Here is a 27870-nt window from a genome sequence, read left to right on the forward strand (position 1 = left end):
TGCCCAATATGCTAGTCTAGGGATCTATGACAAGGAACCCAACACCATAAATGTGTGGAAGTCATGAAAAACATCCATTGTCAAAACTCTCACCAAGGATCAATGTGCTGTGCTACTGAGAACACCAAGCCCCATTACACCTGGAAAATGAATTATCTACTGCAATTTGCACTTGAACATCCCCAAAGGATGGGTGAGTTAATTCACACATCTGGGTGAGGGGGAACTGCTAAGTCTCCACTGGGATCCCATTGCCCTGAGGCAAGCCAAACTTATGCAAACTTACTTTACATAAAATGAAGCATGCATCATTGAAAGAGGAGAGAAGATGGGGGTCCTGGTCTGACATATCCCATCCTCAGTCTATCTCTTCATGCCTAACAGTGCTTATTCATGATAAGCACTTATTATGTCAGTCCATATTTATGATATTCATAACAGTTAAAATTCTCAAAGATGCAGCCACATTAACCTCTAAAGAGTATGGCACAGGTGTAATCTTTGTACAAGGGGAAAACCTTCTCATACAAATTTCTACTAAGTGTCTTTTCACCCTTAGACTTCTGCTGCTTCTATGATGTCCAGCAATAGGATGGGCATCTAAAATAAATCAACACTCCTGCTCCTCCGGGACGGGGCTCTCCTGTCCTGGGGACACTCACCCCGGCCTCAGCACTTATTAAACTCAACACCAAAGAAACAAACAATCCAATCATGAAATGGGCAAAAGACATGAACAGAAATCTCACAGAGGAAGACATAGACATGGCCAACATGCATATGAGAAAATGCTCTGCATCACTTGCCATCAGGGAAATACAAATCAAAACCACAATGAGATACCACCTCACACCGGTGAGAATGGGGCAAATTAACAAGGCAGGAAACAACAAATGTTGGAGGGGATGCGGAGAAAAGGGAACTCTCTTACACTGTTGGTGGGAATGTGAACTGGTGCAGCCACTCTGGAAAACTGTGTGGAGGTTCCTCAAAGAGTTAAAAATATACCTGCCCTACGACCCAGCAATTGCACTATTGGGGATTTACCCCAAAGATACAGATGCAGTGAAACCCCGGGACACCTGCACCCCGATGTTTATAGCAGCAATGGCCACGATAGCCAAACTATGGAAGGAGCCTCGGTGTCCAACGAAAGATGAATGGATAAAGAAGATGTGGTTTATGTATACAACGGAATATTACTCAGCTATTAGAAATGACAAATACCCACCATTTGCTTCAATGTGGATGGAACTGGAGGGTATTATGCTGAGTGAAGTAAGTCAGTCGGAGAAGGACAAACATTATATGTTCTCATTCATTTGGGGAATATAAATAATAGTGAAAGGGAATATAAGGGAAGGGAGAAGAAATGTGTGGGAAATATCAGAAAGGGAGACAGAACGTAAAGACTGCTAACTCTGGGAAACGAACCAGGGGTGGTGGAAGGGGAGGAGGGCGGGGGGTGGGAGTGAATGGGTGACGGGCACTGGGGGTTATTCTGTATGTTAGTAAATTGAACACCAATAAAAAATTAAAAAAATTAAAATAAAATAAAATAAATCAACACAACTGTTGGGTATATGTGAAGCTGCCCCTTGCAACCTCATTAAAATTGTGAGTGTAAGTATTGTCACTCCAGGGAAGGGACTGGAAGGCCTTAAAACAGTACATTACAGCAGAACAAGCTAATATAATACCACTAATTCATTTGGTGTTGCCAATACTGACCCAGAAACTTAGCCTGTGGCTTACATTATTAAAGACACTGGATAGGGCCTTTTTTTTTCTCTCAGATAAACTAAAAAAAAAAAAAAAAAAAAAAACAGCTCATCAATTTGCTTATTTAAAAGTTCCTGGAGGGGTGCCTGGGTGACTCAGTGATTGAACATCTGCCTTTGGCTCAGGACTTGATCCCGGGGTTCTGGGATTGAGTCCTATATCAGGCTCCCTGCAGTGAGCCTATTTCTCCCTCTGGCTATGTCTCTGTCTCTCATGAATAAATAAAAAAAAAATAAATCTAAAAAAAATAAAAGGTACCAGAAATATAACCATCAGAGCAATGAGTGACTATACTCAGATTTGGGATGGGTTTGTGTGGTTTACTCTGGGTTATGGATACTTGAACACCTTAGGAATCCCAGGTTGGAAGCAGAACAATCACCCTAATATACGAGAAACATGAGATGAATACCACTGGGGTTGTGTAGTTATTTTGTCATATTAAGGGATAGTGACTGGTTTAGCACTCATTGATTATGACCCCCAGGTATTTATTGGGTAGCATCAAATGAAACCTAATGGCTATGTGGAACAAATCTTTGGCTGTGATTCCCACCTGGATGGTTGGGCCATTACACATTGTGTTCTCCCTGGGGACAGGTAAGAATTCACCACACAGTAACAATGGCTGCCAGTCTCTTTCTCCTCAAGACCAGATTAACATATTCTGTTCTGGTGTGAATTTTTATCAATTAGGTACATTTGAATCACTTGTGCTTCAGCAGTCCAATAAAGCACATACAATGAGGATTGCATTATTTCCATGGAAGTGATTATGAGTGCGATAGAGTTGTAAAATTATTATAGTTATTACTATGGAATAATATATTACTCTTAAAAAACATAAAACAGGGATCCCTGGGTGGCACAGCGGTTTGGCGCCTGCCTTTGGCCCAGGGCGCGATCCTGGAGACCCGGGATCGAGTCCCACGTCCGGCTCCTGGTGCATGGAGCCTGCTCCTCCCTCTGCCTGTGTCTCTGCCTCTCTCTCTCTCTCTCTCTCTCTGTGACTATCAGAAATAAATAAAAATTTATAAAATAAAAAAAGAAAACAGAAAACAAATTTAATTGCATCCTGAATTTCAGTATAACCTATTATCATTAATAAAATTTATAAGTATCAGGATGCCTGGGTGGCTCAGAGGTTGAGCGTCTGCCTTTGGTTCAGGGTGTAATCCCAGAGTCCCAGGATTGAGTTCACATCGGGCTCCCTGCATGGATCTGCTTTCCCCTCTGCTTAATGTCCACCTCTCTCTCTCTCTCTCTCTCTCTCTCATAAATAAATAAATAAATAAATAAATAAATAAATAAATAAATAAATAAAATCTTTAACAAAATAAACTAACTTTATAAGTGTCAACCTAATTAACACTGGTAAATTTTCAGTTCCTTTGGATCTGAATAGTAAAACAATTTCCTTGTTGAGTGAATGCATGGAGCTTAGGTGGGTATTGACAAATTGAAAAGAGGTTTAATCTGAGATTGTTAATAAAATTTTCATTTTGTGATGAAGAAAGTTAAGGGTGTGATTTTAAAACATTATCTGGGTTGAAGTGTTGTATTAATTTATTCTGCATGTCTGGAAGAATGAAAAATAAGAATAAAAATCAAACAGAAACACTACATAAGTTTAAAAAGCCTGATGTACCAAATCTTCATTCAAAGTGGCTCTGAATTGATGGATAGTTTTGGATATACAACATGGGGAAAGGAAGCATTGTTTGTTAGCTAGATATATACCACAAAATTCCTGAAACTTTCAGTCAATCAATAATGTCCTTATTCCAGAAATGGCCATAAATGTGGTTATAACTGAATTAAATATAAAAAATAATGAATATTTAAACAATCTTCATTAAAATATAAGAATTATGTTGTTGCCCAGGACTGTGCTTTTTCAACAATATGTACAAATAAGTGCTGTTTTTAAAAACTGACTGGAAAAAAGAGAGACACTAAAGAGAACTTAGCAAAGCATGAAAATAATTAAGGAATTTACTGTCCAGACCTGCCCTTCTCCAACACCTTCATGGCTGCTCTAGCCACTTCCTTGTTGCGGAGGCTGTAGACGAGGGGATTCGGCATGGGAGTGAGGATGGTGTAGAAGACAGAGACCATCTTGTCCTGGGTGGGGGAACGATCAGAAGCGGGCCGCATGTATATGAACAAAGTTGTGCCATAATACATTCCCACCACCATGAGGTGAGAAGAGCAGGTGGCAAAAACTTTCTGGTGACCCTCTCCAGATGCTATGTGAATGACAGCCACAATAACATGAGTATAGGAAGCAATGATGATCACTACAGGGAAAACAATCATTATTATACAGCAGTAGAAAAGAACTTCTTCAAATGTTGATGTGTCGTTGCATGAGATGATGAGCAGGGAAGGAAAATCACAGAAGTGGTCTATTTCCCGGGACCCACAATAGAAGAAGAAAAATGTAGCTACAGCATCAATGATACAATCAGTAGAGCCCAGGATCCAGGAAGATGCAGCCATAAGTCCACAAATTTTAGGGCTCATAAGATTAGGATATCTTAGAGGGTAGCAAATGGCAATATAGCGGTCATAAGCCATTACTGCCCATAGGAAACGTTCACAGCCAAGTAGTGATGTATAGAGGAAAATTTGTGTAGCACACTCTACCACAGAAATGGAATTGCTGCCAGACAAATAGTTAAAAGCCATCTTGGGTACAGTGGTGCAGATGAGCATGAGGTCCATGAGGGACAGTTGGCTGAGAAAGAAGTACATGGGTGTGTGGAGCTGAGTGTCCAGGTAGATGAGGAGAATCATAGCAGTGTTTCCCATGAAGACCACTGTGAAGATGACCAAAAGCATAGAAAAGAGGAAGATGTGAGTGGGGCTGTAATTGAAGATTCCCAGAAGGATGAAATCAGAGTTAAAAGTCTGATTGTCCAATGCCATGAGGAATGTGTTTTTTATCTAATACAGCAAAAAGTGATGTCACTTCATTAATTTGGTGAACATGTACTCAGTGCCTTACAAAGCATGTGATTGTGGTAAACTATAGGTCAGTGATTATGCTGACATCAATGTTATTAGGAATTTCAAAAAAACAAGAAGGATAATAAAGGGGGAAAATATGTTATCTTGGTACTAATTTATACAAGTGTGGAATTATTCCTAAGCTCAGCTTCTAAACAACTTTTGAAAATTAAGACAATAATATACGTTTTATATAATTGATAATGTGTCTTCAAAAATGGAAATTCCCAAAAGCAATTAGACAGTGCCTTGAAACATCAGGAATCCTTTACAGGTTAGTCAATAGAGAAAGTAAGCATCATTCAGCATGTGGCAGAAAAAGTAACTGAGATAAAAGAGTGCAATATGAAACTTTGCTTTCATGATACGAGGTGATTTTACTGTCAGTTTAACCAAATCTTTACATTTGTCAATTGCTTTGCAATTTAGAGTGTTTTATTTGTAATTTATAGCAAATATTCTATGCAATAAGTGGACAAACTGAGGAAATATTTTAATTACACAACTATAAAAGCTTTGCTCTGTTCTTGTATAGCCCAATGTGGTAGAGTGACTTGTGTTTCCCCCAAAAGAGATGTTGAGTCTTAAGTCCTAGTATTTCAGAATGTAAACTTATTTGAAAATAATTAGCTAAGGGCACAGTTGGTTAAGTGTCTGACTCTTGGTTTCAGCTCAGGTCCTGATCTCAGGGTTGTGAAATAAAGCCCCAAGTGCAGAGTCTACTTGAGTCTCTCTCTCTGTCTCTCTCTCTCTCTCTCTCCTCATCTTCCCCACCTCCATGCTCTCTATCTCAAATATGCAAATATATCTTAAAAAGAGAAAATAATTAGCTAAGATAAGATCATGTTGGAACAGAGCAAACCCCAATCCAATGTGACTGATGTCCTTAAAGACCTCCATGTGAAGACGGACACAAGGATAATGTGTGATGATAGAGGCAGAGACTCAAGTGTTATATTTACATATAAATAATTTTCAATGATTGTTGGTCATCACCAGAAGCTAGGAAAGAGGCATGGAACATATTATCTTTCTTACAGCTCTCAGAATTAACCAACCCTGCTGATATCTCGATTTTAGAACACTAGTAGCCTCCATTACTGTGAGAGAATATAATTGTGTTATTTTAAACCATCCAGTGTGTAACACCTTGTTATGCTTCACTAGGAAACTAATACATCTCATATCTCCTAACTCTGGGAAACGAACAAGGGGTGGTAGAAAAGGGAGTGGGTCGGGGGGGGGGTGACTGGGTGATGGGCACTGAAGTGAGCACTTGATGGGATGAGCACTGGGTGTTATGCTATATGTTGGCAAATTGGACTCCAATAAAAAATTAAAAAAATTACTACATACAAAATGGAAATTCAGAGAAGCTTAAGGTCCACACATTCAAACAATACTTATGAAGATTTATGCATTGGGCACTGGCAGTAAAACAGCACTCAAAAAAAGAAAAAAATATATATCACTTAGCCTAACATATTGTAATCAGATGGTGACAAAAATATCAAAACACTATGAAGCTATGGAAAATAATTGAAAAGAAGATGTTACAATTACATTGGACTGTCCTAATCCAAGGAAGACCTCAGTCATCTGATGGTATCTGACTAAAGACTTGGGGCAAGTAAAAAAAAAAATAGAGAGAGATATAGACCACCCTTTAAGAAAGAGCTACCCACATATAAATTCCACAAAGTGGAACCTACATGCAAAAAAAAGTAAAATGTATAGAAGATATAAAGAAAACAGAGATTTCTAAATTAGACTTATGTTTCATGTTAATTGTAGGATTTAAAATTCCATTTATGAGCTAATTATGCATGCATGAGAAAAGTTCATATATGAAGATGGGTTATTCCAGGTAGTAAATAAATGTCATAAACAGAAAGACAGGTCTGATGATTAGAACAATTAGATAGGAATGCACATTTACTCATTTGTGCATCACATTTTTTTGGACGCCAAAAACAAAACCAAACAAAGAAGCTGTAACCTAAGAGTAGCAAGAGCAAATTAATCTGTAGAAGATAGAACCTTGAATTCTGTCTCATGAGTTTGAATTGAAATTTTTTAAGTGTGGAGGTGGTAAAATACACTTTCTTTAAGTTGTAATTATGTATACAAATTGTGAATGATGCTGTAATAAAGAGAAAAACTCAAAAGTATTTAAATATTTCAAGACATGAATGATCATGACCTGCAAATACTGATCTACCGAAAGGGCATGTCTGCATTTTCATCTCATGATGTCTCAAAGAAGAGTAGCTGGATTTCATGACACAGTGATTTGGTGTACTGTAACAATGGTCCATAACAATGACAACTCATAAACCATGGAAGTCATGCCCAGAAATTAAGAGAAGAATCATTGAGTGAAATAATTGAAAAAAGACATTTACTACCAGGATTTGGTCAAAAAGATAAGTAAAGCATTACAGAAAAATGATGCTGGACACATATTGGTGTCATCAGTTCTGGCTGCTATATTCTTTTGTACAGAAATGATCAGGAAATAAAACAATTGAAAAAAGTTAAAAAAACTCTCACATGATCAAAAGTGACCATAGCAAACCTGTTTCCAATTACAATATACAACCTGCATGAGAATCAGTAACAGGGTGGGATGCCTGTGTGGCTCAGTGGTTGAGTGTCTGCCTCTGGCTCAGGGTATAATCCCCAGTTCCAGGATCGAGTCCCACACTGGGCTTCCTGCATGGGGCCTGCTTCCCCCTCTGACTGTCTCTGCCTCTGTGTGTGTATCATGAGTAAATAAATAAAATCTTTAAATTTTTTAAAAAAGAATCAATAACAGGGTTCATAGCTACACTAACTGAAAACTACACTATCATTAATGAAGCTCAGTACTAGAATGTTGAATTAATAGATGGAAATAACAGATACAAAATACATTGCAGGTAACTTATTCACAAATCCTATGATATGAAGTTTAATACAGATGGTATATTATTTAAGTATATGTGCTGCCAAAGTGAGCACTATTTAAGAAGTGCAGCAGTACTGAAATAATGGTTATCACCAGCAAGGACCAGTAAGGTTATATAATTAGATAGGGTTATGCTAGTTTTCAAAAACACTGGCAATGCTTTTGCAAAAACAATTTGCAAAAATGCTTTATATGTATTAAATTTATTATTAAATTTGAAGTTATATAAAAGAACAAAAATATATATAAAGGTGTAAGGAGGGCACATAACAATGGTAAAGCATCTATGAATGTGAGATGGGCCCATTAAAAGAAAAGATGATGAGGTTTAAACCTGTCTTTCAAATGATGCATTAATGTTCTTATTCTCATCTGCCACTTTTGTCTTCTCACTTGTATTCACCACCAATTTCTTTCTCACTTAAGAATACCAGCATTAGATGAAAAAAGAAAAGAAATTGATTTTTTTTATCCAGCTCATCCATGAGCTAAGGCAAGTAACTTAACTCCTGCCATAATTCTCCTATCCCTACATACAAGATCATACCACATTCTTCAAAATAATATTTAAAAATGAAATGAATGAATGACATAAGGTGTTTAGCATGAATATCACTTAAGAAATATAGTCAATTATCTCCATCCATATTTCTATGTTCACCAAAAGTTTGGCATTAACGTACAAATATTCTTACCTGATTATTTTTTTTTTAATTTTTTATTTATTTATGATAGGCACACAGTGAGAGAGAGAGAGGCAGAGACACAGGCAGAGGGAGAAGCAGGCTCCATGCACCGGGAGCCCGACGTGGGACTCGATCCCGGGTCTCCAGGATCGCGCCCTGGGCCAAAGGCAGGCGCCAAACCGCTGCGCCACCCAGGGATCCCCTTACCTGATTATTGATATAACCTCTTAGTGTGAGTCTAAATAGTATATAATTCAGATGAAAGAGTACGTTACCAGACAGGAGAATTGCATATTTTGCATATCATTGTATTTCTATAACCAAAAAAAAAGGAGCACCTGATATACAATTGGAAACAACAATAGTATTTGTTGTTAAACAAATTGAAACACAAAGTAATGAACTAGAACCAAGAGGCACATCTAGGAATAGTTATTCATAGTATTCATGAGATCAGCCCAACAGCTTCATAACACCACTCATTTAAATATGATTCTAATTCTGATTATTATATTATTTAACATCCTGGAGAATCAACATTACTTAAATGGATACAGTATATCTATGAATATATATATACCTATGAAAATATACTCATCTATAGATATTGTTTTTTTTTATTTTTTTATGAGAGACAGAGGGAGGGGGATAGAGAGAGAGAGAGAGAGAGGCAGAGACACAGGCAGAGGGAGAAGCAGGCTCCATGCAGGGAGCCCAACATGGGACTTGATTCTGGGTCTCCAAGATCACACCCTGGGCGGAAAGCGGTGCTAAACTGCTGAGCCACCCAGGCTACCCTCATCTGTAGATATTGTTAAGCAGAAAATTATTAATATAGTTTTACATAAATTCTAGAAGCACTCACAGAACATGGAAATCATACCTGTTGTGAATTGTTTTGTTGTAAGCTTACCTTCTGTAGCTTCCTTCGTAAGCACAAAGCAGCAGTATAAATTAAAAGGATTATAACTCTTAAATAATCTGTACTTGGCCTGACCATGGTGAAAAAATGGAAAATTAATTTTCTAGCCCTCTGAGGATTCCATTCCCTTGTCTTTAATTATAGAAGTTGGCATTGTTTTCCATCTCCTCTCCCAGGACAAAGAAATGGAATTAGCTTTCCTTTTCCTTTTTCTTTTTTTTTTTTTTTTGAAAATACTTACTCTGGATAGATAGTGATATCTCTCTCCTTAAGTTTTAGTTTGAACTCCGTGGAACTTTCTGCTCCCTCTCATTGACATAATAATAAGACGAAAACATACTGAGTGCCTCCTATGTAATTGGTACTGTGGCAATTTTGTATGTAAAATTACAGACACAAACATTGCATGTGCCAGGCACTCTTATCTTTAAATTTTTGTTTTGTTCTGTTTTTCTTTTTGTTTGTTTTTTACATAATAAAACTTCCTAAGCCAATTGTCCAAGGTAATAAAGTTAATGAATGGTGGACAGAATTTTCCAGTGCTAAAGTCAGCTCCATTTTTGAATTTTATTAGGGCATGATTAGCACATGAAAATTTCATGTATTAAAGTTATTCAACTTGACATTTTGATCTATGGTTGTATTATGAAATGATCACCACAATCAACCTAATTAAAATAACACCCCCTGGCAGGGGGTGGGACAGCTCCCCCAGGTGCACACACATGAGAATCAGCACAGCAGGCCCCTCCCTCAGAAGACAAGCTGGAAGAAACGAAGAAGAACAAGTTCTTGTCTGAGTAGCATTGGAAAACTCGAGGGGGTATTGAGGGATTTACGGCATATAAAACCAGAGGAAAAATCTCCATGTTTTTTGGTTTGTTTTGTTTTTTGGTTTGTTTTGTTTTGTTTCTTGTTTTGTTGTTGTTGTTGTTGTTGTTTTGTTTTCTTCCTTTTCTCAGTACAACTCATTTTTAGCTACTCTGCACTGAGCAAAATAACTAGAAAGAAGAACTCACTATAAAAGAAAGAATCAGAAACAGTAGTCTCTGCCACAGAATTAAAGACTTTGGATTATAATTTGATGTCAGAAAGCCAATTCAGAAGCACAATTATGAACCTACTGGTGGCTCTGGAAAAAAGCATGAAGGATTCAAGAGACTTCATGACTGCAGAATTTAGATCTAATCAGGCCGAAACTAAAATCCAATTAAATGAGATGCAATCCAAACTGGAGGTCCTAACAACCAGGTTTAATGAGGTAGAAGAAAGAATCAGTGAAATAGAAGACAAGTTGATGGTAAGGAAGGAAGCTGAGGATAAAAGAGAAAAACAATTAAAAGATCATGAGGAAAGGTTAAGGGAAATAAATGACAACCTCAGAAGGAAAAATCTATGTTTAATTGGGGTTACAGAGGGCACTGAAAGGGAGAGAGGATCAGAAACATATTTGAACAAATCATAGCTGAGAACCTCCCTAATCTTGGGAGGGAAATAGGCATTCAGATCCAAGAGATAGAGAGATCCCCCTCTAAAATCAATAAAAATTGTACAACACCTCCACACTTAATATTGAAACTCGCAAATTCCAAAGATAAAGAGAAAATCCTTAAGCAACAAGAGACAAGAGATCCCTCATGTATATGGGGAGAAATATTTGTTTAACAGCAGACCTCTCCACAGAGACATGGCAGGCCAGAAAGGGCTGGTAGGATATATTCAGGGTCCTAAATGAGAAGAACATGCAGCCAAGAATACTCTATTCAGCAAGGCCCTCATTCAGAATAGGAGAGATAAAGAGCTTCCAAGATAGGCAGAAACTGAACAAATATGTGACCCCCAAACCAGCTCTGCAAGAAATATTAAGGGGAAATCTGTAAAAGAAAGAGGAAGCCCAAAGAAATAATACACAAAACAGGTATTATGATGACATAAATTTATATCTTTCGATAGTTACTCTGAACGTGAATGGGTTTACTGATCCCATCAAAAGATGCAGGGTTTCAAAAAGCAAGACCCCTCTATTTGCAGTCAACAAGAGACTCATTTAGATATAAGGACACCTACAGCCTGAAAATGAAAGATTAGAGAACCATTTACCACTCAAATGGTCTCCAAAAGAAAACTGGGGTAGCAATCGTCATATCAGATAAATTAAAGTTTATTCCAAAGACTGTAGTAAGAAATGCAAAAGGACACTATATCATACTTAAAGGATCTATCCAACAAGAGGACCTAACAATCGTGAATATTTATGCCCTTAATGTGGGAACTGCCAAGTATATCAATCAATTAATAAGGAAAGTAAAGAGACACTTAGATAATAATACACTAATACTGGGAGACTTCAACGTAGTGCTTTCTGCAAATGACAGATATTCTAAGCACAATATCTCCAAAGATACAAAAGCTTTAAATGATACACTAACCAGATGGATTTCACAGATGTTTACAGAACTATACATCCAAATGCAACTGAATACACATTCTATTCAGGTGCACATGGAAATTTCTCCAGAATAGACCACATACAAGGTCACTTCTCAGGTCTCAACTGATACCAAAAGATTGAGATTGTGCCCTGCCTATATTCATACCATAATGCCTTGAAACTTGAACTCAATCACAAGAAGAAATTTGGAAGAAATTCAAGCATATGCAGGTTAAAGACAATCCTGCTAAAAGGTGAAAGGGTCAACCAGGAAACTAGAGAAGAATTAAAAACATTCATGAAAACTAATGGGAATGAAGATACAACCATTCAAAACCTTTGGGATACAGCAAAAGCAGTTCTGACAGGGAAATACATCGCAATACGTACATCCTTCTAAAAATTGGAAAAAAACTAAAATACACAAGCTAACCTTACACCTAAAGGAACTGGAGAAAGAACAGCAAATAAAACCTACACCAAGCAGAAGAAGAGAGTTAATAAAGATCTGAGCAGAGCTCAATGAGATAGGAAACAGAAGAACTGTAGAACATATCAACAAAACCAGGATTTAGCTCTTTGAAAGAATTGATAAGATGTATAAACTATTAGTCAACCTTAATAAAAACAAAAGAGAAAAGACACAAACTAATAAAATTTCTATTGAAAAAGGAGGTATCACAACCAATATCAGGAAATACAAGCAATTTTAAAGACATATTGTGAGCATAGCCCTGGTGGGCCAGTGGTTTAACGCTGCTATTAGCCCAGGGAGTGATACTGGAGAACCGGGACTCAGTCCCACGGCAGGCTCCCTGCACAGAGCCTGCTTCATACTCTACCTGTCTCTGTATCTCTCTGTTTCTCTCTCTCTCTCTCTATCTCTCTCTCTCTCTCTCCCACTTTCTCTCTCTCTCTGTCATGAATAAATAAATAAAATCCTTTAATAAATAAAAATACAATAAAACACAATACAAATAAAAACATATTATAAGCAGATATACGCCAATAAATTAGGCAATCTAGAAGAAATAGACGGATTTCTGGAAAACCACAAATGACCAAAACTGGAACAGGAATAAATAGAAAACCTGAGCAGGCTGATAACTATAGAGAGGAAATTGAAGAAGTCATCAAACACCTCCCAAGACACAAAAGTCCAAGGCCAGATGGCTTCCCTCTGGAATTCTATGAAACTGATGAAGAAGAAACAATACCTACTCCACTAAAGCTGTTCTGAAAGATAGAAAGGGATGGAATACTTCCAAACTTGCTCTATGAGGCCAGCTTCACTTTAATTCCAAAACCAGACAAAGACTCCAACAAAAAAAGTATACACCAATATCCCTAATAAACACAGATGCAAAAATTCTCAACAAGATACTAGCCAATAGGGTACAACAGTACATAAGAAGATTATTCACTATGACCAAGTGGGAATTATCCCCAGGATGCAAGGCTGGTTCACCATTCGTAAAGCAATCAAGGTGATAGATCATATCAACAAGAGAAAAACAAGAACCATATGATCCTCTCAATGGATGCAGAGAAAGCATTTGACAAAATTCAGTATCCATTCCTGATCAAAACTCTTCATAGCGTAGGAACAGAGTGAACATTCAACAGCATCTTAAAAGCCATCTCTGAAAAGCCCACAGGAAATATCATTCTCAATAGAGAAACGCTGAAAGCCTTTCCCCTAAGGTCAGGAACACAACAGGGATGTCCACTCTCACCTAGTATTAGAAGTCCTAGCTTCAGCAATAAGGCAACAAAAAGAAATGAAATGTATTCAAATTGACAATGAAGTCAAACTCTCCCTCTTTGCATATGACATGATACTGTACACAGGAAACCCGAAAGACTCCACCCCAAGATTGTAGAACTCATCCAGTAATTTGGCAGTGTGATAGGATACCAAATCAATGCCCAGAAATCAGTAGCATTTCTATACACTAAAAATGAGACTGAAGAAAGAGAAATTAAGGAGTTAATCCCATTTACAATTGCACCCAAAAGCATAAGATACCTAGGAATAAACCTAACCAATGAGGTAAAGGATCTATACTCTAAAAACTATAGAACACTTCTGAAAGAAATGGAGGAAGACCCAAAGAGATGTAAAAATATTCCATGCTCATAGATTGGAAGAATTAATATTTTGAAAATGTCAATGCTACCCAAGGAAATTTACACATTTAGTGCAATCATTATCCAAATACTGTGGACTTTCTTCAGAGAGTTGGAACAAATCATGTTAAGATTTGTGTGGAATCAGAAAAGACCCCGAATAGCCAGGATAATACTGAAAAAGAAAACCGAAGCCAGAGCATCACAATGCCAGGATTCAAGTTGTAATACAAAGCTGTGATCATCAAGACGGTATGGTACTTGCACAAAAACAGACACATAGATCAATGGAACAGAATAGAGAACCCAGAAATGGGCCCTCAACTCTACAGTCAACTAATATTCGACAAAACAGGAAAGACTATCCACTGGAAAAAGGACAGTCTCTTCAATAAATGGTGCTGGGAAAATTGGACAGCCACATGCAGAAGAATGAAACTATACCAATTTCTTACACCATACACAAGATAAACTCAAAATGCATGAAAGATCTAAATGTTAGACAAGATTCCATCAAATTCCTAGAGGAGAACACAGGCAACATCCTTTTTGAACTCGGTCACAGATATTTCTTGCAAGTTACATCTATGAAGACCAGGGAGACAAAAGCAAAAATGAATTATTGGGACTTCATCAAGATAAAAACCTCTGCACAGCAACAGAAAAAGTCAACAAAACTCAAAGACAACCTACAGAATGGGAGAAGATATTTGCCAATGACCTATCAGATAAAGGGCTAGTATCCAAGGTGTATAAAGAACTTATTAAACTCAACACCAAAGAAACAAACAATCCAATCATGAAATGGGCAAAAGACATGAACAGAATCTCACAGAGGAAGACATAGACACTGCCAACATGCACATGAGAAAATGCTCTGCATCACTTGCCATCAGGGAAATACAAATCAAAACCACAATGAGATACCACCTCACACCAGTGAGAATGGGGAAAATTAACAAGGCAGGAAACCACAAATGTTGGAGAGGATGCGGAGAAAAGGGAACACTCTTACACTGTTTGGTGGGAATGTGAACTGGTGCAGCCACTCTGGAAAGCTGTATAGCGATTCCTCAAAGACTTAAAAATAGATCTGCCCTGCGGCCCAGGAATTGCACTGCTGGGGATTTACCCCAAAGATACAGATGCAGTGAAATGCCGGGACACCTGCACCCCGATGTTTCTAGCAGCAATGTCCACAATAGCCAAACTGGGGAAGGAGCCTCAGTGTCCATCGAAAGATGAATGGATAAAGAAGATGTGGTTTATGTATACAATGGAATATTACTCAGCCATTAGAAACGACAAATACCCACCATTTACTTCGACATGGATGGAACTGCAGGGTATTATGCTGAGTGAAATAAGTCAATCGGAGAAGGACAAACATTATATGGTCTCATTCATTTTGGGGAATATAAAAAATAGTGAAAGGGAATAAAGGGGAAAGAAGAGAAAATGAGTGAAAATATCAATAAGGATGACAAAACCTTAGAGACTACTAACTCTCTGAAAGGAGAGTGGAAAGGGAGGTTGACAGGGGGTTGGGGTGACAGTGTGACGGGCACTGAGGGTGTCTGGACGGGAAGAGCACTGGATGAAATGCTATATGTTGGCAAATTGAACTAAAAAAATCTAAATGGGACAGTTTTGAGCAGATTCAAAATAGCAAATTTTCAGATATACTAACTATATTGGGCATGTAGTGTAATGAGCATTGGGTGTTGAATGCAACTGATGAATTTTTGAACACCACATTGGAAACTACGTATGTACTAATTGTATTTCACTTTAAAAAAATATGCTACTCTTCTTCCCTAAATTTCTCCTTATAACATAATAGTTGAATCATTGGAGATACCACCATGGAGACTATAATCCAGTAATAGAACATGGTATAATTTTTTTTTCATTTCTTAGATGTATGGAAATACATGCATATGTACCCCTGCACACACACACTCAAACAGAAACACACACAAATACATGAACACTCAGAAGTAGGATAGTATAACTTATTTTTAGAACTCAATTTTATAACAATGACCAGGTATATGGGATTCAGCATATATTTTTGGCAGAATATTAAAGTTTATTTAATTCTTTAAAATATCCTTTACACAGAGATACCATTCCATATATTTTGCAGACAGGTACAGCAAAGATTAAAGTAAAAATAAGACATTTGTCCAACAGCAAAATTTTGTTTCTAATTAGGGAATTGGAAAGTCACAGTCTTTGGTATTTTTCTCTTTTAAGTGTAAGAGTCTCTGACATACAGCAAATCTTCTCTACCTTAGTAACATCAAAGACATTTGGAAACTTCCAAAGTTTCTGTCCTTCAATATCTTGATAGTAATGCTACAAGTCTTAATTTTTTTATAAATTTATTTTTTATTGGTGTTCAATTTGCCAACATATATAAAAAACCCCAGTGCTCATCCCATCAAGTGCCCCCCTCAGTGCCCATCACCCAGTCACCCCAACCCCCGTGCACCTCTCTTTCTACCACCCCTAGTTCGTTTCCAAGAGTTAGGAGTCTCTCCTATTCTGTCTCCCTTTCTGATATTTCCCACTCATTTTTTCTCCTTTCCCCTTTCACTATTTTTTATATTCCCCAAAATGAATGAGACCATATAATGTTTGTCCTTCTCCGATTGACTTATTTCACTCAGCATAATACCCTGCAGTTCCATCCATGTCGAAGCAAATGGTGCGTATTTGTCGTTTCTAATGGCTGAGGAATATTCCATTGTATACATAAACCACATCTTCTTTATCCATTCATCTTTCGATGGACACTGAGGCTCCTTCCACAGTTTGGCTATTGTGGACATTGCTGCTAGAAACATCGGGGTGCAGGTGTCCTGGCGCTTCACTGCATCTGTATCTTTGGGGTAAATCCCCAGCAGTGCAATTCCTGGGCCGCAAGGCAGATCTATTTTTAAGTCTTTGAGGAATCGCTATACAGTTTTCCAGAGTGGCTGCACCAGTTCACATTCCCACCAAACAGTGCAAGACGGGTCCCCTCTCTCCACATCCTCTCCAACATTTGTGGTTTCCTGCCTTGTTAATTTTCCCCATTCTCACTGGTGTGAGGTGGTATCTCATTGTGGCTTTGATTTGTATTTCCCTGATGGCAGGTGATGCAGAGCATTTTCTCATGTGCGTGTTGGCCATGTCTATGTCTTCCTCTGTGAGATTTCTGTTCATGTCTTTTGCCCATTTCATGATTGGATTGTTTGTTTCTTTGCTGTTAAGTTTCATAAGTTCTTTATAGATCTTGGATACTAGCCCTTTATCTGATACGTTATTTGCAAATATCTTCTCCTGTTCTGTACGTTGTCTTTTAGTTTTGTTGACTGTTTCTCTTGCTGTGCAAAAGATTCTTATCATGATGAAGTCCCAATAGTTCATATTTGCTTTTGTTTCTCTTGCCTTCATGGATGTATCTTGCAAGAAGTTACTGTGGCCGAGTTGAAAAAGGGTGTTGCCTGTGTTCTCCTCTAGGATTTTGATGGAATCTTGTCTCACATTTAGATCTTTCATCCATTTTGAGTTTATCTTTGTGTATGGTGAAAGAGAGTGGTCTAGTTTCATTCTTCTGCATGTGGATGTCCAATTTTCCCAGCACCATTTATTGAAGAGACTGTCCCTTTTCCAGTGGAGAGTCCTTCCTCCTTTGTCGAATGTTACTTGACCATAAAGTTGAGGGTCCACTTCTGGATTCTCTATTCTGTTCCATTGATCTATGTGTCTGTTTTTGTGCCAGTACCACACTGTCTTCATGACCACAGCTTTGTAGTACAACCTGAAATCTGGCATTGTGATGCCCCCAGCTATGGTATCTTTTGTAATATTTCCTGGCTATTCGGGGTCTTTTCTGATTCCTCACAAATCTTAAAGTAATTTGTTCCAACTCTCTGAGGAAAGTTCATGGTATTTTGATAGGGATTGCATTAAACGTGTAAAGCCCTGGGTAACATTGACATTTTCACAATATTAATTCTTCCAATCCATGAGCATGGAATATTTTTCCATCTCTTTGCATCTTCCTCCATTTCTTTCAGAAGTGTTCTGTAGTTTTAAGAGTATAGATCCTTTACCTCTTTGGTTAGGTTTATTCCTATGCATCTTATGCTTTTGGTTGCAGTTGTAAATGGGATTGACAAGTCTTAAGTTTGAAAGTCAAGTAGTTTGGTGAAAAAGTAAAATTAAGGGGAAAATAAAAGAAAGGGTAGTAAAACCGTATTTGAGAACCTTTATTCTTCCCAAAATAGATTAAATCCAATAGGTTGTTTTTATTGTTCCCATGTTGTGCTAGGCACAAATAAATTACATCATCGGGTAATAGAATGAGCCTCGTATTTGAATGTGTTCTTTGAATTAGGAATTTAATAAGGGCCTGATATTTATCTTGAATTTTACTTATATATAGTTTTATAAACAGGTAAGCATGAGTACAAACCAAGCAAATCCCAACTAACATGGAGATACAATCCTAAAGTGGTTATGAAATTTACATCTAGGATTTTGTCTCTCACTATGAGTTGATCTTCTGATTCTATTAATCAGAGAAGCAGAGCAGAAACTTGGAAAATATTATTTCATTACACAGATCAGGTCCTATCCTAGTCCTATAAGATTCAATTTTCTAAAGTATAGGGCTTGGACACATTCAGGTGAAAAATTTTCCATATGTGATTTGACATCTATCTTGGTTAAGAAGCACTGGATGAGGGCATCTCCAGTGGCACAGCGGTTTAGCGCCACCTGCAGCCCAGGGTGTGATCCCGGGGACCCGGGTTGAGTCCCATGTCAGGCACCTGCATGGAGCCTGCTTCTCCCTCTGCCTGTGTCTGTGCCTCTCTCTCTCTCTCTCTCTCTCTCTCATGAATAAATAAATAAAATATTTTTTAAAAAAAGCACTGGATGATATGTGAACCTGAATTGGCTTGGAGCAGTCTGTGTCTTCCATGACCCTGGTCCAGATACTCCTCCACTTTTATCATCCATGAGTTACTTTATTTACACTGGTTCTTTTTAAATTTAAATTCAATTAATTAGGAGCACCTGGGTAGCTCAGTGGTTGAGTGTCTGCCTTTGGGTCAGGTCATGATCCTGGGGTCCTGGGATCAAATGCTGCATCAGGCTTACCATGAGGAACCAGCTTCTCCTTCTGCCTATGGCTCTGCCTCTATGTGTCTCTAATGAATAAATAAATAAAAATCTTAAAAAATAAAAATCAATAAATTTAATTAATTAAATATAGTATATTATTAGGATTTCAGAGTGAAGATCAATGACCATTGGGTATTATATATAATACCCAGTGCTCATTACATCTCATGCCCTTCTTCATGTCCATTGCCCAGTTACCCCATATCTCCACCTTTCCTCCCCTCTAAAACCCTCAATTTGGTTCCTGTTATTAAGAGTCTCTTAGGGTTTGTCTCCCTCTCTGATTTCATCTTGTTTTATTTTTTCCTCTCCTCATTTATAGTCCTCTGCTTTGTTTCTTAAATTCCACTACAAGTGAGATCATATGATAATTATCTTTATCTAATTGTCTTATATCACATACCATAACCCCTTGAGTTCTATTGATGCCACTGTAGATGGCAAGGTTTCATTTATTGATGACTGAGTAATATTCCACTGTATATGTATACCACCTCTTTTTTATCAATTCATCTGTCAATGAACATCTTGGCTCTTTTCATAGTTTGGCTATTGTTGGACATTGTTGCTATAAACATTGGGGTTCAAAGTGCCCCTTTGGATCACTACATTTGTATATTTGTGGTCATCCTTGGTAATGCAATTGCTGGGTCATGGGGGTAACTCTATTTTCAACTTTTTTTAAAAATTTTTATTTATTTATGATAGTCACAGAGAGAGAGAGAGAGAGAGAGAGAGAGAGAGAGGCAGAGACATAGGCAGAGGGAGAAGCAGGCTCCATACACCGGGAGCCCGATGTGGGATTCGATCCCGGGTCTCCAGGATCGCGCCCTGGGCCAAAGGCAGGCGCCAAACTGCTACTCCACCCAGGGATCCCTATTTTCAACTTTTTGAGGAACTTCCATAATGCTTTCCGGAGTGGCTGTACCACCTTGTATTCCCAACAACAGCGAAAGATGGTTCCCCTTTCTCCAGATCCTTACCAATATCTGTTTCCTGACTTGTTAATTTTAGCCATTCTGAAAGGTGTGAAGTTGTATTTCATTGTGGTTTTCATTTGTATTTCCGTGATGACAAGTGATGTGGAACATTTTTTTCATGGCTCTATTAAACATTTCTATGTCTTCTTTTATTTATTTTTAAAAAATATTTTATTTATTCATGAGCAACAGAGAGAGAGAGGCAGAGGGAGAAGCAGACTCCATGCAGGGAGCTGATGCGAGACTTGATCCCAGGACTCTTGGATCATGCCCTGGACCAAAGACAGCCGCTCAACCGCTGAGCCACCCAGGTGTCCCAAGACATCCATTTTAAACACCCAAGGAATTTTGACATTTGGTTGAGTTTGGAGTCTTCTGGACTGAAAGACTTTCATTTCAAAACTTTGAATGGAGACCTTGCAGTGTTGGTATATATATTGTTTCTGTTTGTCATGGAAGCTTTTTTTTTAGATTTTATTTATTCATGAGTGAGAGAGAGAGACAGAGAGAGAGAGAGAGAGAGAGAGAGAGAGGCAGAGACACAGGCAGAGGGAGAAGCAGGCTCCATGCAGGGAGCCCGACATGGGACTCGATCCCGGGACTCCAGGATCACACCCTGGACCCAAGGCAGGTGCTAAACCGCTGAGCCACCCAGGGATCCCCTGTCATGGAAGCTTTTTATCTCTCCTTCTATTTTGAATGACACCCTAGCAGGATAAAGTATTCTTGGTTGGATATTTTTCTCATTTAGCACCCTGAATATATCATGTCACTCCTTTCTGGGCTGCCAAGTTTCTATGTATAGGTCTGCTGCAAGTCTAATAGCTCTACCCTTGTAGATTATGGACCACTTGTCCTGAGATGCTTTCAGGATTTTGTCTTTGTCTTTGAGATTTGCAAGCTTCACTGTTATATGTTGAAGTGTTGCTATTTTTATTGATTTTAAGGGGATTCTCTGTGCCTCCTGTACTTGATCACCTGTTCCTTCCCTAGATTAAGGAAGTTCTATACTATAATTTGCTCCAATATACTTTCTGCCCCCTCCTTTCCTCTTCTTCTGACAACCCAATTATTCTAATATTGTTTGACTTTAGGGTGAAACTTATCTCTTGAATTTTCCTCCTCATGATCCAGTAGTTTTTTATCTCTCTCTTTCTCAGCTTCTTTATTTCTATCATTTTGTCTTCTGTATCACTAATTCTCTCTTCTGCCTCACTTATTCTAGCGGTTAGACCTTTCACTTTTTATTGCATCTCATTAATAACCTTTTTAATTTTGAATTGATTAGATTTTAGTTCTTTTATTTCTCCAGAAGGGTTTCTCTGGTGTCTTCTATGCTTTTCTCAACCCCAGATAGCATTTTTATAATCATTACTGTAAACTCTAGTTCCAACATCTTACTTATGTCCATACTGATTAGGTCCCTGGAAGTTGGTAATTTAGCCTCTTGTTCATTTTTTTTTTTGAGGTGAGTTTTTCCATATTGTCATTTTTTTCCAGAGAATAGATGATTGAGAAAACAAAATACTAAAATGGCAAACCCCCCAGTGTAATATATACTAAACAACTCAGAAGAGACCCAAACCATATATATATATTTGTAATGCCATAATTCCTTCACACATCTGGGCTCTCATTCTCCTTTATGCAAAAATAGGGGAGAAGAAAAAGAAGAGACTCATTCTCCTTATGATTACATTATGTTAAATTAATTAAAAATATTTAAGCCTTTATGGTGACCATAATTATCTTCCAGTTATTAGGTATACACCTCAAAATGTCTTCACAGAAACAGTTCCATCCAATGACCTGTATATATTGCTTTAAAAAAGAATTAATGAAAAATCAGACCTGAAACACTCCTTAAAAACCACCTATTGCAAATTTTTAGTTTTTAATTATTGGGAGGAAGTTATTTGACTCAAAATAAATCCACTTTCCTTATTAATGTTCTGTATACTTCAGAAAATACATCAATTAATGAAATTTTCCAATACTGTACATTAAAAGTGAAACATAATTTAATGAACCTTGATTTAGCTAAATTGTACAGTGTGTGAAAATCTCCTAAACCTGGAACTATAGAATATTCTTGGATGCATAGATGGGGACCTTCAGGTCAGCCTATATCACCAGAGGAAGAGCTAGATCCAGTGTTGTAGATAATTCTCCCAAATATCTGTGCTCACGTAGGTCCTACCACTAAGTCTGTGATTTGTATTGTCTCTCTTTCTTCCATTTCCATTAATATTTCAAAGTCTCTAATTATCACAAGCCATTTGTCCCCAATTTTTTCCTTTTTATTGTCAGCTCTATTCCTCTACTTCTCTTCCCTATACTCCATTTCCTTTTCTTTAAGAAACTTCTCTTCTTCAGAATATTTTTTTTCTTTTCCCTTGGTCTTCTTCATTTTCCATTAACAGTTGGCATGAAAGAATGGAGAATCACCAAGATGCTCTAACTAGGATGTGAGAATTCTTGAAATTTCATATAATATGGTGACACTTATGAAACTATAAATCTTATTTTGACATTCAGAGAACAAAGAAAGAAGTTAGCAATTCTTTTATGTTGACTACCTTGGGAACAAGACTGTATTTGTTATATATTTAAATAGTTATCAATATTTTTTTATAAATTTTTATTGTAGGAAGCTTGGATTTTCTCAATAATATTTATCATTAAAATAGGTGAAAATACCAAATACATAACAGTTATGCAAATAAATAAATGTGTAATCTAAAAGGAGTTATTCTCCTTTTCAATACTTGGCATATGTCATTCTTTAAGGCACTTTTCTATGCCAAAATATTAGAGCTGCGAATGAAATTATTTTCCTGAAATACTAATATAACATTTTTTTAAGTTGAGGGTTTTTTTTAAGATTTTATTTACTGGGCAGCCCCGGTGGCTTTTCTTTAAAAAAAAAAAAAGATTTTATTTATTTATTCATGAGAGACACACAGAGAGAGAGAGAGAGGCAGAGACACAGGCAGAGAGAGAAGCAGGCTTTATGCAGGGGCCCTGATGTGGGACTTGATCCTGGGACACTAGGATCGAGCCCTGGGCTGAAGGCAGGCACTAAACCATTGAGCCACCAAGGGATCCCCTGGTATAACATTTTAATTCTGTGAAAATAAATAAGGTCATTCCATTTCTGTGTGTCATTAAAATAATCCAAAAGGTCTTTATTAATTAGTTTACCTATTTTTAGAAGATTAGTTAAAATTAACAGAAGTTCATTTCAAATATCAGTATATAAGCAAAATATTTCCTAGGAAAAATTAAACAGCAAACAGATTTCAAACTAATTTGCCCTTATGATGGGTAGAATATTGTGATAGGCACAGGGCATATACCACTAAAATGTAACTTATAGGATAGTTCTCAGGCACTTGCTTTGTCCTTAGAGGTATACATTAATTTATATAACACATGTAAATTGTGGTGCTACATAGAAAACATTTCTTTGATAATCATTTAAAAATAAAATTGAGTTAGGTTCTTCTGGCTCTGTGATCTATTTCCTATACATATTGTGGCTCATTTTGCAGTGTTATCTAGTACATTCCTGATTCTACCCATCTTGAACTGCAATAGGTTTGTAAGTGATGCCTTCACTTACTGTGGTGTAACTCATTCCCCTTCTCCCCAAAATAGCACATTGCCATGAAGTTTTTAAAGTGTACAAAGGGGTTTCTCTTTTGTTCCCAAGAGATGATGCTACTCAACTTATCTAAGTGTAACAATATGAAATCAATTTCTCAAAACAAACAAGAAAGGAAAACAAACAACAACAACAAAATGATGGCTCCCTTCTCCAAACAGGTTGATAGAAGCAAAATTATTCTCAAAAGAGAAGTAAATATCCTTTTATTTCTTGGGAAAATAGTTTAATGGATGTTTATATTAAGATGGGACTCCAAAGCTTTGTCTAAGGTGAAAAAGTTAAAATATGCAGTATAAATCCTTCTGCTAATTAAGGAAGGAAATCCTTCTTCTAATTAATCCTCTACACATGTAATGATATTGATCCCATACACCCTTTCACTGGGCTGGTGTGACACAATGGGAAGAAGATAGGATTATAGGGGGAATCAAGAGAGCAGGAATTCTGTAGTTATTGAGAAGACAACCAGGAGGCATGATAAGACAAAACTATATAAATGTGAGGAGGTAATTTCCTTTGATCAGGGACACTGATAAAATTTAGCAACAGAAATGCATAACCTCTTTTTCTACTGGGTTCTCTATTGACCTATAACTGTGGGTAAGTCAGTAAAGTGACTACATGAGAGTCAACTGAAGTTTGGATGACAGGGTTGTACACATGCATCTAGTACACTACCAACCTGGGGGCATTGTCACAGTATGCATTTGAAAATTAAGCAGACAAATAAGCTTGTGTCTTCTCTGAAAATTCCAGAAAACACAAATTACCTAAAATGGTGTGGAGAAACCAGACCATCAGCTCTGACTCGATCCTGCTAAGAATCTTTGATTACAGTCCCACTCACATATTTTTTTTTCTCACTGGTCTTGGGCATCTTTTCAATGGCCTTCTTGGGAAACACTGTCCTGGTTCTTCTTGTCTACCTGGACACCCATCTCCACATCTCCATGTACTTCCTCCTCAGCCAGCTCTCCCTCATGGACCTCATGTTCATCTGCACCATTGTACCCAGGTGGCCTTCAACTACTTGTCTGGCAGCAAGTCAATATCTCTGGCAGATTGTGGAGCTCAGATATTCTTCTATGTGTCCCTGCTTGGAGCTGAATGTTTCCTGTTGGTTGTCATGGCCTATGACCATTATGTGACTATATGCCACCCACTTTGATACACCATCCTCATGAATCAGGAACTCTGTGTCCTCATGACTGTTACTTCCTGGATCTTGGGCTTTTTTGATAGCATTATTGTGCTAGTAGCAGCCCTGTCACTGTCTTTCTGTAGCTCTCCGGAAATTCATCACTTTTTCTGTGATGTTGCTGCCCTTTTCCCTCTATCTTGCACAGACACCTCTGCTTTTGAAAGGCTGCTTTTCCTCTGCTGTGTGGTGATGCTAATATTACCAGTGTCTGTGATCATTACTTCCTATTCATATGTCCTTCAAGCTGTCCTCCACATGAGCTCTAGAGAAAGTCACCTCAAAGCCTTCACCACCTGTTCCTCCCACCTGACTGTGGTTGGACTGTACTATGGTGCTGCTATGTTCATGTATATGAGACCAGCTTCTAACCATACACCAGACCATGACAAGATAGTATTTATCTTCTACACCATCCTCACCCCCATGCTGAACCCTCTCATCTACAGTCTCCACAACAAAGAGGTATCCAGGGGACTTCAGAAACTGTTGAGGAAAGGAAAGTTAATGTAACTTCATCAAGTATCTTTGAATGTCAACTCTGCTCAACATCTTTCTTCTAGTTTGACTTTTTTCCCTCCATTTTTTGTTCAGTTTTAAAATAGCTTTATTTGGTATAATATAATGTAAAAATTACAGGTAAAGTAGGTTGGATTTAGAAATAATCATAGATTATCATTTTATCTCCAGTGAATTTCAGTTATATCTGTAGTTGTTAGCCAGGAGTACTTAACTTTGGAATGCCTGACTTTGAACCCGGTAGGAGTCTGATTATCTTTGCTTTATCTAAGAAAAAAAAATAGAGTTCATCCATTGATTTTTGCTGTGCTTTCTCATTGCTTAAGGATTATTTAATCATATACACTTGTTTTCAAGTATACTTTTCCTCAGACCTGTGTATTGCCTGTTTTGTTCCTGACTGTTCTCAACCTAATTCCCGAACTTTTAGCGGGGGGTAGTTAGTATTATCAACTCCTTCAATCAAGCTTTAAGGCCATGTAAAATAGTTCTTAGAAGTTCCTACTTTGTTAAGCTTTAAATTAGAAATGGCTATTATAAGAAGTTTATATAAAATGTCTATTTGGTTAGACTATACACTCTTCGTTTTTATTGTGATTGATTCTAATTCTCACTTATCCTTATAGTAATAACTAGAATAAATTTGAAGATATTAGAAAATTATTATTTCCTGGATATGCCAGCCATGGTTTTTATACAGCTTTGAAAATATAACAGTTTATATAAAATATAAACGGGATTTATATTATCCGAAAAAAGGAAATTAAAGTTTCCTTAAGAGAATTTATGGTCTCTAAATGTTCACAATGATTATTTTATTTTATTATTTTATTTTATTTTCTCCAATGATTTTAATGTTCCATAGAGTTTCCATACTTTGATGTAACTAAATTGTTATTAGTTTATTGCAATTTGCATATCTGAATTATCCACATTCTGAAAATTGAAAGTAACTTTTGCCTGCTTCACTTGGTTTATCTTAATTTCTCTATATTTTATCATTAACCTAATCTCCATTTTTCAATATATTATTGCTCTATTAATGCATGCTTCTTTTTGCTAAAACTAGATTTTATGCTTTAATGATATGCATCTTGTGTTACATTTTTTGCACCTTTTTTATCAAAATGGCAACATTTTGGTACAAGTTGAATATTCTCAATAAAGTGCTTTTGTTTGGGTTTATTTTTTTGAGATATAATTCATATACCATGAAAATCAACTGTTTAATGTGTACAATTCCGTGATTTTTTTGTAATAGATTCACAGGTACTCAAACATCAACATTGACTAATTCCAAAGGTTTTTATCTCTCCAAAAGAATATCCACACCCATTAATATTGATTTCCTTTGCATCCTCCACCAACCTTTAAAATAACAGTGCTTTTTTCTCTCTACTGTTTTGCCCTTTTAGGAATTTACATATTAATGGTCTTTTGTAACTGGCTTCTTTCACTTAGCACAATGATTATAAAGTTAATATTGAAGTATGTATCGGTATTTATGGATGTATCATTCATAAGAATAAATAATATCCCATTGCAAAGCTAGGTCACATTTTGTTTATCCACAGAACAACTGATAGACATTTGAAATATTTCTTTTTCATTATTATGAATAATACTACTACAAACATTCACATTTTTGTATGTACATGTTTTCCAATCTCCTGGGTATACGTCTGGCAGTAGAATTACTCAATCATATGATAACTTCAACTTTTTGTATTACTGACAAACTGTTTCCAAAATTGGCTACAAAATTTTACATTTCCACCATCAATGTAAGAGGTTGTTATTATTTTCTGATTCTCAACATTATAGCTATTCTAGCAGATGCAAAGTGGCATTACATTGTCATGTCAATTTTCATTTTTTAAATGACTAATGATGCTGAATAACTTTTCATGTGCTTGTCACTTTAACCTCTTATTTGAAGAAACAGCTACACGAGAACAGGCAAATTTAGGAACTTAGGAATATGGCAGAGTAGAAGGACACTGAGTTTATTCCATCTCATGTTTACAACCAAATATTATCCACATAGAAGTCAATAAAACAGGCAGCCATCCAAAAACTGACAGAATTAACTCCACAACTAAATATAGAGAAGTTGCATCGGATAGGGTAAGAAGGTCAGAAAGGTGCAAGGGAGACGGCCCTCAGGAAGGAGGGTGATGCACACATGGAGAGGCCAGAGAAATGGGCCCTCACACAGGGAGTTCATATGGGGAAAACTAACCCCACAATAGGTGTCTTTAAAAACCAGAGAGAGCTTCTCCCTCTGCCTGTATCTCTGCCTCTTTCTCTCAGTCTGTGCCTCTCATGAATAAATAAATACATCTTTAAAAAAATAAAAATTAAAAAAAAACAGAGGGGCTGAATTCTGTGAGATTGTAAAAGCAATGG

At 37.1% G+C, this 27870-nt stretch overlaps 1 protein-coding gene and 1 pseudogene across 1 annotated transcript; one reads left to right on the plus strand and one right to left on the minus strand.

Annotated features, from left to right (window-relative positions):
* Window positions 1-3777: 3777 nt before the first annotated feature.
* On the minus strand, window positions 3778-4713 carry OR2M9 (olfactory receptor family 2 subfamily M member 9). The gene is given in 1 exon segment (NM_001388542.1): window positions 3778-4713. A coding segment is annotated over 1 exon segment (936 nt).
* Window positions 24532-25455, plus strand: OR2M8P (olfactory receptor family 2 subfamily M member 8, pseudogene; annotated as a pseudogene).

This window comes from Canis lupus, chromosome 14 (assembly GCF_011100685.1).
Source record: "Canis lupus familiaris isolate Mischka breed German Shepherd chromosome 14, alternate assembly UU_Cfam_GSD_1.0, whole genome shotgun sequence".
In the NCBI taxonomy this organism is placed as follows: domain Eukaryota; kingdom Metazoa; phylum Chordata; class Mammalia; order Carnivora; family Canidae; genus Canis; species Canis lupus.